This window comes from Watersipora subatra, chromosome 3 (assembly GCF_963576615.1).
Source record: "Watersipora subatra chromosome 3, tzWatSuba1.1, whole genome shotgun sequence".
NCBI lineage: Eukaryota > Metazoa > Bryozoa > Gymnolaemata > Cheilostomatida > Watersiporidae > Watersipora > Watersipora subatra.
The window spans coordinates 70,526,396-70,537,531 of record NC_088710.1 but is presented as its reverse complement, the minus strand read 5'-3'; the positions used below and the strand labels follow the sequence as shown (position 1 = coordinate 70,537,531).

The following is an 11,136-nucleotide window of genomic DNA, read 5'->3' as shown; positions in this document are numbered from 1 at the left end:
TCTTCTCCCAGGATTGGCTTTCGTGATAAATTACGACCACAGAATTCTGTTAGCCTAAGCTCTGTATTGCCATCTCGTGAGCTGAGAGGGCTATTTATACTTGTACCCGATCTTCTCTAAGCTGTACCCAATGTTTGTATTATCAATATCAGATAAATGAAGTCAAGGGTTATAGAGATGGAGGCCAAGCGTCTCAGGCATCATTCACTTGTCTATATGTGGCTACAGTTACGTCGCGCCCGCTACCTCCACTATATATACTGTGCACGCTCGTATGCACACTTTAGAACATAAGCAACTAAGAAGGCTTGCAACTGCTACAGCCTCTACTCGCACTGCACGACGATTAGTTAGAAGATAAAGAGTCTCCTATTAATAACCATAGAGTATTCCAAGGAGGGTTATTAGCTGGCTAATTGTTCCATCATTTTATGGTCAGAGCGCAAGAAGAAACCATAGATCGAGACACAGAAATTGATTTCCTCAGAGAAAACTTGAGAAAGCATAAAAGATATGATGCCAGAAATTAGTTGTCTCAACTACTGACCAGCTGGTTAATGGTGAGTATTCTTACACACAGTTTGACCAGTTGTCTGACATACATACAACTGCTGTTTTTATCTAAAGCTCACAGAGAAATTAGCCTATTTGCGATCTCTGGTCAGGTCTGTTACATTGTGGTAGCGTTGGATCGCGAGTAGAGACAGCGCAACCTCGATAACTATTACCCAGAGAAAAGGCATGCGCTTCAATATCACAGCAGAGATTTGCAGTTAACCCTTGGTGCGGAGCATGCACTAGAGGACTTGTATTTGGGGCATCTTTATCTCTTTATACAGGGCTATCTAAATTTATTGGCAGATATACCAATTAATGGTCATAATCTGCATTCTATTCATATTGGTATGATGCGTCAGGCACTGTGTAAATTGGCAATCACTTGTTGTGACAAGCTACTTTTTGAGCTCATAAAATGGTTTGCGCTTGTTTACCTGCGGGTCGAGCGTGTTATGCTTGAAAAGCTGAGGGTGAGGTCAACCGTGTGTTGAGCTCAGCCTGTTAGGTGATATGGTACCCCTTTGAAGATTTTACAGTAGTCACTTGAGACATGCATATAGTTTTTCATTCCTCATTAGCATTGTCCCCAAAATGCTCAGCGCTCAGATGACCAGAGACAGCGTGCTCATCCATTTGAAACTGCCAGCCATTCGTCTCCTTCAACCATTATCAAGGCAGGCTTTTGGCGTGACTCAAATGATCAGCTATACTGTTTTGGTCTATTAACTCGTTAATGGCGCATCTTACATTATTTTCAGTAAAAGAAGGAGGCCGGAGACAGAAAGGAGGCGTCAAATGCTAGCTCGTCATGAGGAGGGCAACAGACTCGCTGGCTTGGTCAGCTCTCTGCACTTTCTTAATAGCAATTCTTTCACTCGCAAAGATTGGTGAGTATATCAATAAAGAGCCAGCATTCTTTACATTATCTATGCTAAGCCGCCGCTATGACAAACAATCGCAAGACATCTATGTATATAGCAATGTCTAGTGTTGATTTTGAATATTTTATTGTGTGTATTAATCGGATAGATGAGCTCATAATACGCAGACAATGCCAGGTGCTTTCTTGCAGCACAGGGAAGGAAATGTAAGTGTCGCCAGTCTCTTGGCCTCCCTTAGGTCCTGGATGCCTGATGACTAACATTAGTAAAATAGATACATGTAGCTCGAATTAATTTAGCCTGACTGCGATAGATTTTCGTACTTCCAAAGTTGCATTTATTTATATTTAGAGCTATAGAAAACTGGACATACTCTACTCGCTATTATGAAGCATCTTCGTACAAAAATTGAAAAACGTTATTCGAATAAGCTATTCGATAGCAGGAGGCTAAATTTAAGTTCGTTTGTCATCAAGTAACAGGTAATAAGAGCGACGGAGTAATAATTCTAATTAATTTTATTTAACTTAAGTTTAAGGTTGTTATTGTTGAGATGTTTCTTTTATATAGTCTCTCAGGAGTAGAATGTCCAACATTTAGCTTTTCCTAAAGGTTACGATATAGTCACTAGACCTTTACACCAATGCCTTCCATTCTGATTGGAGTGTCAACAAGCCCACTCCTACTCCACTCCTCTATACAATTACGGCTGGTTTACACTATATCGCCGTATCTCAGCGTTGATGCCACAGTACTTCGGTGATCTTCGATGATAACAATATTCACACTATCCCAACCCCATCTGCAATTGCATCAGCAAATACTCCATGACGTAGTGTTCTAATTTTCTTTTTCATTTTTCGCTAAAAACCCCTTTGTTTTCACCAAATACTAGTCCCGCAGCGACTATCATAAACAGAAATAAATAAATCACAGTTATCAGCGACTGCCAATACTATCTCCTAAATGGTTCACATTGTAAAGGCAGTCGTCGATGCTCGGTGAAATAATGGGCAAGTTTGACAGCTGCAAACATTCCCGGCGTTTCCGCGTTGCTTCGTTGCTGTCATCGGTTTACGGTTCACATAATCAATGATGAACGCCGAAATGAAAACGTCGTCATACCGCGATATAGTGTGACAATATATATTACCAAACCTGTTATGAAATAATGTCATTTTGAAATGCACTTGACAAAAAATTAATTGCTTGTTATTGGAGGTTTTATGCATCAACAAAGACCACCAGAATTTTAACCTTCTTCATGTAATTCTCACTTGTTTGCTGGCACAAATATTGGTTGTTTATTATATTACTCTATTTTTTGCCGATAGACACAAGAATATAAAAAAACTGCTGCGGTTTACCTAGCTTAGTACATAATCATTGTAAATGGACTAATGTTTCATTTACTATATGATTCTCAAGTTCTTTTGGGCAAAGGTTGCTAAATGAAAAATATATATCGACTAACAAGTTTTGTTGCAGAATTCATTTAAATGAAAGACTGATATTTAAAGGTGTTTAAGTCATCAAGTAAAGCAATTTTTGGGTTGGTCAGATAAAAGAACTCAGGGTATTCGTAATAAGTACATGTTTGTTGTAGAAAACTTTAGGATACATCTTTCAATGACTTAAAAAGTTAGATGTTTATAGTTTCTTTCCTTTTTTCCAAAACATAATTCAGAAACTAATGCGACTAACATTAAATGCCAACTATGAGTCGGGATTCGCAGACAAATTTGAAAAATAAACTGAATTTTAACCTTTAGTTAGCCTTTAGAATAGTAAGTCTTTACGAGCAGACAACTCTATAAGCGGAGGCAGGAAGTGGCTAGTTACCTACTGATCTACCCGCTGCCCTAACCCATGCACATGCTGATCTATATTTCGATCCCAGAATCCTAGAGCAATGCGAAGAATTTTAATCTTTGGCTCAAAATGAATCCAGATAGATGAATAGAAGCAGCGGCTAGTGAGATAATGAGCGGGCTGTCGTATGCTATGAAATACTGCAACACGTGTGGCCAGCAGCTGCCAGCAACTTGTTCGTCAACAGTGACTGTGTGCGTGTGAAACAAGCAAAATAGACACAAGCCTAACAAAAACTAAAGCTATATAGGCTACATAGACAACCAGAGTTTATCATGATTGGTCAAGGATGTTCATGTCTATTCAAACTGAGTAGATATGTTCTAGCACTTTCTTTCAGCATCCTTATGACTAGGAACTCTGCTTGACTTGAGATTCAATGACTACAATCACTTGAAATAACAAGGTCTTTTACCTGACAGTTACTGTAGCTAGTCGAAAAGAAACCCCTGTGATAGAATCGGCAGTTGCATATGGTCGCACACTATTTCAAATAATCCTTAATTCTTGAACAGCGAGATCTCAGTGGGCTCAGGAATTATTCGCTTATCAATTTTTATCTATCAATAAGAACTGCCACACTGCACTTCTGAATGTTCGTTCACATAGACGCGCCTACAGCCTGATTTCAAACCTCGAACTCATGTTCAGTGCCTTCATAAGATTAAGGGTGGTTCATGTAACGCTGGCCAGCTAATAATGGCCAGTGTCATTCTAGTTGATCCAAAAATTTACATAAACTTTTGATTTCGCTCCTATCTGACGATAAGATAGTCAGTCGTCTGCTGAAGAATTGACCTGCGACGCTGTCACATTGTGGCAGGCCTAGCGCTAGAGACATCTAATCACATTATTTATGTAATTGGCAACCCGCTTGTAAATAGTTTGTTTTATTCATATATTGTAACATAAACACAGATTTTGCGTTTTACCAAGACTGTTTTCTTACAATCTGCCTGATAAGAAGAACGATACGAATAAGAAGAATGATATTAATAAGATGAGTTGCTCATGTTGAAGAGACTTCATTCATCATCTCTTTATTCCTGAGTGTTTGATGGGTGGTACTTGACTCTTTTATTGAAGATGCCAAGATATAGCTTCTCTGTAAAAACAAACAGCGAGAGAAATACATAAGTTATTGACAGTCACGGGTTAGTCAGAGCCCAACACCGGTAATTAAAGTGGAGCCACTTAGACAAGAACCTGTCATAAAATATATCTGTTGGCTGTTTATGCTCACTCGCTCTCAGCTGTAGCGAGATTGAAACGGCAGTAAACTCTTAAAGGCATATCATAAGACTGCAGGATCTGATGACCTTTCTTCTTACACGGTCTCAAGGCTTGTGAGTTCAGGGTGTTATGGGGATGATAGTCGAGTTTATGATAAGAATATAAACGTATAATGAGAAAATAATGATCGTTTTCTGCCAACACAGCTTTAGCTACAAGCCAGCCCCGGTGTGATGCCGAAGCGAGCACGGCATCGACCATTGACGATGTGCGATACTGAAAGGGAAATTTCTGCGGTCAACCTTCTATTTACCAGTGTATTGCCTATGTGAAGGCTATTTCAACACGCGCTATAGAACGCAAATGTACGAATGTCCCCTCTTGTTAATGATTCGGCTTTAGCAAGTGTTTAGCAAAGGGAATAGTAAGGGGATAGTAGCAGAAAGGGGTGTGGGTGAAGAAACAGCACTTCCTGTTATAGCACATGCTGACCAAACATCATTTTTGGTTAGCTGCAGTTTGCAGACTCGGTGAGCTTAAGGAAGCATCACTAAAACTCGCAATAAATATTAGCTTGTTGAGGATTGTAGAGAGCGGCACTAGCAGCCTGACTCCTCTGATATTCTTCAATATCGTATCATGTTATGGCAGTGTTTATAAACTCATTAACAATCATGTTATGCAGCGCAGGCTAATACGCCTCCCGCTAGAGAACTATAACATAAACCATTGTTTATATTATAATAAATAATTACAAAGTATACTTAATAAGTTTATGTTTGCATCAGTTGATCTGGTGTCTGTTATAGTTGGCACTTCATACGCCTGCCTGGCCTTTAAAACCCCAATCTTAATCGCATTTATTGCTTGTAAAGATGTAAAACATGCTATTTAACATTTTAAGGTCAGGTTTTATGGCTGTGAGAGTCTTGCGAGATGTTCGCCTGTTCTCTGGCATGTTAGAGTCTAACTAGTTGATTGTAATCCAAAGTCTGCGCCTCATACTTACAACTCTGCTCTTTGTTTTACTTGCAGATGCTCTGCTTTGCTACTGCACGGAAGACGAGTGTTTGAGCGGAGACAGGTCTAACATGTGTGTCCAAAGTAACCCTGAGCTGGGCTGCTACAAGCAGTACTATTCCAAGGTTGGTTCAGAAGTAAATTGATAGCTTATGAACGGACTTTCTGAGCAAAGTGGTTGTCAGAGATGGTTTAATACTAAGGCACATTTCATCTTACTCCAGTTAACCATCCAAGCGATTTATTGTGTGGCTCCACATTCGCATTACTGGTTATCGTAAGATCATCAACACTGAATCATTTATTCAGTATTAACATATGAAACATCACTAGAGGCAGTGCAGCTCATCCAGCAACCTGTAGTATCAGCAGTAGAATCTCAACAGCGTCTCTCCAGATCCGAGATCAGACTCTCACCTACGCTAACACTAGTTTCTAACAGTACCGATAACCACCTGTCACCTTGACTCATACCAGAGTCTCACTAGTGCTGACATCTGACTCTCAATCGCACTGGCACCAAGCTTTCACCGGTACTGACACCTGGTCTTGCCTGTGTTGACAACCAACTTTAACCTTAGCTAACACCAGAGTTTCACTAGAGCTGACACAAGACATTCTATTGAACCGGTACCAGGCTCTTATCAGCTCTGGCATCCGACTCTCATTTGCACTGGCAGTGAACTGAAGATGTCGCAAATAGGTGTTTAAAGAAAAATTACAACTAAACATATTTTTGCCAGAGGTAACTAAAATAGAGAAGATTGCAGGCTGAAGTTAAACAGTGTCTATTTACCCATCGGGTTGGATTACTCAATGATAGCTATATAGCTACTCTGATAGCCGGCGTATTAGCCACGCTCATGCCTCTTTTTAAGCCTGATTCTAGATAAGAGCCACTTTTAATCCAGGGAATTGTCCATTGCTCTTTCGACTCTTCTACAAACAGCTTTTCGTTTAACTGTCTGCTCTGTCAGTTGCTAACTAATATTAAAACAAGGCTATGAGAGGTCCTGGCTTGGCACACTCGTTGGCCATGCTATATATTCGTATCTAAAAACCTTCACAAGCAATGTATGATTTACCATGAATCAAAGTAATATTGAGAGCTCGGGCTATTCGTCGGCATGCCTTGTCAGCATTATTAGATCTTTTAATATTGAGAACTGAGGCTATCCTTCAGCAGGTGTCGCCTGCATTGCTAGACCTTCTAATATTGAGAGCTGAGGCTATCTTTCAGCAGGCGTCGCCTGCATTGCTAGACCTTTTAATATTGAGAGCTGAGGCTATCCTTTATTTTATTTCTTGTGCATTTGAAATTTTTTATAAGAACAGTAAACGAGTGTAAAAAATCGAGACTAAAATCACATTGAAGGTTTTATGAGTATCCCAACTAAAAGGTCTAGTGAAAGCTGTGCCCACACTAAGGCGCTCAGTCAGAGCTGTTGCTGACTACTGGCCAAGGTAGTTGGAGGATCAAATGCTCTGCCGGCATCATCGCTGTGAGTGCTGTGAGTCTCTCTGATGTGAGGGTAGGAGATGGAGTGGGGGTGTGCGATGAATTCAAGAAGCAATTCTATGTGGCACAGAGACAGTGGATAGCTACATATGGATAAATATCATGTCAAAGACATCATAGAGATTGTTATTGCCTAGTATTAATAATGGTTATAAATCGCTTGTTTATCTCGTGTTTTTATCAATTAAGTACTGCGCCGTGTGCAGTTTCCAGCACATAAATCATGACTGAAGAAGTCTGTTAGTATTCAGTGAGGCGATGCTGTGCTGGCCAGTGCGGTGACAAAGTGGCGAGTCAATCTAACAAAAACATGATGACAGGGCAGACAGCCAACGCAGACATATTTGGTTTTATTGCTTGTAGCTTTATACATGCTCTAAATACTGCTAAGTATTGCTCATTCTAGAGTCTGTCTGGTGCTGTGTTACAGAGGTCATGCGCTCGCTCGGCTCATATACGCATGCCGAGCAATAATTTCTACATAAAAATATACTAAATACCCCTTTGAACTGACAACCAGCTTTCAGTCTATGATCATAGAGTTGTCATAGCCCATGGCTGCTTTGGCGTCTATAGCTGTCTATAGCTGCCTTGGCGTCTATGGCTGCCTAGTCATCTGTGCCTGCTTAGGCGTCTGTGTCTGGCTAGGCGTCTATGGCTGCCTAGGCGTATGACATATTTCTTAGAGATCATTAAACAGTTTTTCCCTAAACCATTCAGTTTGAATCGTTTTTTTGCCTTATGCTCATTTATATAGCTGATAATCTTACAGAAGTTGCGAGCTGAAAACCAGCCTGTTGTCACTGACCAATCTGTACACTGTTTGTCCGTTACAGATTGAGCCAGCAATAACCATGGGCTGTGTCAAGGCCTCTCTTTGGTGCGACAGCTCTCACATTCGCCCGGGACCATATAACTCTGAGTGGCCCAATACTGCTTGCTGCTATACAGATCACTGCAATTTTGACCTGCCCCTTCCCGACGTGACAGGTACTTGTCAAACTTGGCTACGCTGTACTATCAATTTTCTTGATGGTTGCTTCAGGATGATTCATATATGAAAAATTAAATTTTTATTGTTAGTATATTGGCAGATGAGTCTTACAGTCAAGTTAGTCTGTAGTTGTTTTTATATTGCATTGCTCTGCATTGCTCACCAAAGAAATTATGCAATGGTGGCCATATTCTTTCTAGACCTAGAACACTATGAACACTAACAAAATTAGCCAATGAAAAGTGAGTTATACAAAACACTAACAAACTAGACTGAGTTCCAAAGTCATCGAAAGTGCTTGCATCTGAGGCTTACAGCCTGTGGGCCTTCAGTTGGTTGCAATATTCAATTTTGGGATTATCTTCTCCCGCAATGGTAGTATCAGTAAACAATAGTAGAGGTCGGAACCTATTGCTTAAAGCTGTGTAAACACTACCAAATCCTTCTTTTTGTTGTGACGTCATTCTATCATTGTCCGCCATCTTTGTAGACAACTTTTATCATTAAAAAAAACAAAGTTTTTGCAATTAATTTTTGCGAACGATGCTTTTGTCAGCAATTTTTTTATTATAATATCAAAACAACACCAAAAAATACTATTAAATAAGAGAATGACGATCGTTTTTTACAGATATGGCGGCATTTTTGCGAATGAGCGCGTGTGCAAACAAATTGATGACATAAAAAAACGATGGATAATCTGCTATTTTAATGATAATCAGTTTGCAAGAACATTGACCAATCTACACTGCTGGCTGATATGCTCGTCATTCTCATCGGTTATTAGCGTATGCTAGCTTCTTCTATATGAAAACATGAAGCTGTTCTAGATCTGCTCTGATTGGTTGTAATGTTGAAACAATTATCTGTACGTTAATCAGCTCAAACTGGAGTTCGCCCAATTTTCGCAGAACATTTTACTCACTGAAAAAAATGTCATTTTGTTTTAAATTTATCGACAATTCAAGATTTTTGAAAAACTGTTTCAAATTACCAGTAAGTGTTCATACTCATCTTTCGTTATAAGTCATTCATGGGCTCTTAGGAAAGTTGTTTTCAATATTCTACTGCTACTGCTGATCACATTCTGGCAGCAGAACCGACAACCGGCTGAACCATCTTCATTCTACATATCAAGCTTTGGCAGCACACATCGACACAAAATTTTTTTCACTTTGCCAACCTTTAGCTGACTAACCCGTCGTTTCTGACACCAACACTTTAAGCTTCATTAGCCTAGGAGTAACCTATGCACCTGTAAATGACTGAAAGAGTTGATCATCATTGGATAAATCTCTACTTCCATCTATTCCACTCTAGCTTCATCCATTTTGTCTAAAATTGGCACAACAGCGAGACCAGACTCGTCATTATTCTTAGCCTTGTTCTCATTTATGAAAATATAGGAGAGTCGGAACTTATGCAAATGCAACTGTTTTCAGCAAAAAGTATTATTAAGAATCAGACAGTCATTTCTGAAATAGTGACATTGTTTCAAAAATGATAACTAAATGCAAAAGCTAGTACAGGTATTATTATTACAGTTCGCTATGTTTCAATGTCATGCATCGTTCCCTTGCATCATTCTGTGCAGTCAGAGCAGAACAAAATAGCAACGCAAAACATCGACTATGTGTTTTTCATTTAATTCATATGCCATTATTCGTAAAGTGTGTAGTTTACTTCTCTGTGATAACTTCATTATCAATATGTTTTTTTGGAATCTCAGCAGTCTGCACCTTTGATCTCTGAAATGACATCTCTACCAAACAATTAGACTAGAGTTCGTGTTCTATAAAACCTTGGTACCTTTAATACCGTGTATCACTGAATATTCAAATTAGGTCTTTTCCACATTAAACTTGTTTGTGAATAATTATTCATTCAAATTGAAAATATTAAGATAATAATTAGTATTTGCATAATTTTTGCCTCTTTGGACAAATAAAGTTTCGAAATTGTGAATAATAATGACTCATGGGATTTAAGGCAGAAAGCTGTTTGTAGATTTACTTGTACTAACCTATTTGATGACTGCTGACAGTTTAACAACTCTTTTTATAGGCTCATTGGAGGAAGCAGCCAGTCCGCCAGCAGACACCTCAGCGCCATCTCAAAGTACTAAACAGACAACTGAACACAATGCAAGTGTAGACTCCAACACAACAGGGTCAGAATCAGAGTCGACGGTGCATCCTGTTTTCATGCTAGTCATGGTCCTAGTTTATATATTTTTAGTAGTTGTTATGGCATCTATTCTAGTCATTGTAAAAGTCTGGTTCTATAAGCGAAAAAACTCTTCGCGGAAGCACTGGGTGATCGAGCGAAATAAGCTGAAGACCAAGGCCCAGATGTCACATCTGCTCACAGATGAACAATACGAAGTGCCTATACGCTCGCACCTTTCTAACAGTAATAGACTCGTATCTAATTTTGACGTACCGTAAAAGGCGGGTTATGATTATTGATTTCTATTTTTGTATCATTTATTCTAATTTTGTCGTATATAGAAGGAAGGGTTATTGTGAGACAATCATATTTGCTGCAGCAACAGTTCACAGGCTAACGGTTAACTAACTTCTATTTTAACACTATACCCATAGTACTCTATTCGTATGTTCACCATATTTAATAGATATACCTGCTTTTTTGCATTCAAATGCGTATGTTGGTTTTATTGCGCTTGTATTCTATGAATTATCCTTTCATATTTATTCTCTCTATCTATTTGTAAAGCTGTGTCAGACTTCCATAACAAATTCGCTCAAGAATTTAAATTGTAACTTTGTTGAAGCGCTTACATTTGTTAAAAAGTCGTTCTTTTACGAGATATTTATTCATCAAGAAGAGAGACCTTAGACATACAAAATTCTATATGCGCTTTAATAAAACAGGTTGTCAGTCTTTTTGCAAGATATATAATTATAAAATTACCTAGTATTGCATTTAAAACGTGTATATAGTTTATATAAGTCATATACTGTGCAATAATATTTGCCAATAGCGAAGTCAGATTTTTTAATGCTTATAATGAAATAAATATGTGATAATCTTACACA

At 38.8% G+C, this 11,136-nt stretch overlaps 1 protein-coding gene across 1 annotated transcript; it reads left to right on the top strand.

Annotated features, from left to right (window-relative positions):
- Nucleotides 1-278: 278 nt before the first annotated feature.
- Nucleotides 279-11,136, top strand: LOC137391403 (uncharacterized). Its single transcript, XM_068077865.1, has 5 exons — nucleotides 279-560; nucleotides 1,317-1,445; nucleotides 5,580-5,689; nucleotides 7,920-8,073; nucleotides 10,142-11,136. Exons 2-5 carry the CDS (start codon nucleotides 1,367-1,369, stop codon nucleotides 10,522-10,524), a joined length of 726 nt encoding a protein of 241 aa, XP_067933966.1. The 5' UTR covers nucleotides 279-560; nucleotides 1,317-1,366; the 3' UTR covers nucleotides 10,525-11,136.

What these genes read in the sequence shown, in the direction of transcription:
- LOC137391403 (XM_068077865.1), top strand. Translation starts at nt 1,367, where the DNA reads ATGAGGAGGGCAACAGACTCGCTGGCTTGGTCAGCTCTCTGCACTTTC. An exon ending in TCTTTCACTCGCAAAGATTG is followed by an intron (nt 1,446 to 5,579) that starts GTGAGTATATCA and finishes TTTTACTTGCAG; the next exon opens with ATGCTCTGCTTTGCTACTGC. An exon ending in ACAAGCAGTACTATTCCAAG is followed by an intron (nt 5,690 to 7,919) that starts GTTGGTTCAGAA and finishes TGTCCGTTACAG; the next exon opens with ATTGAGCCAGCAATAACCAT.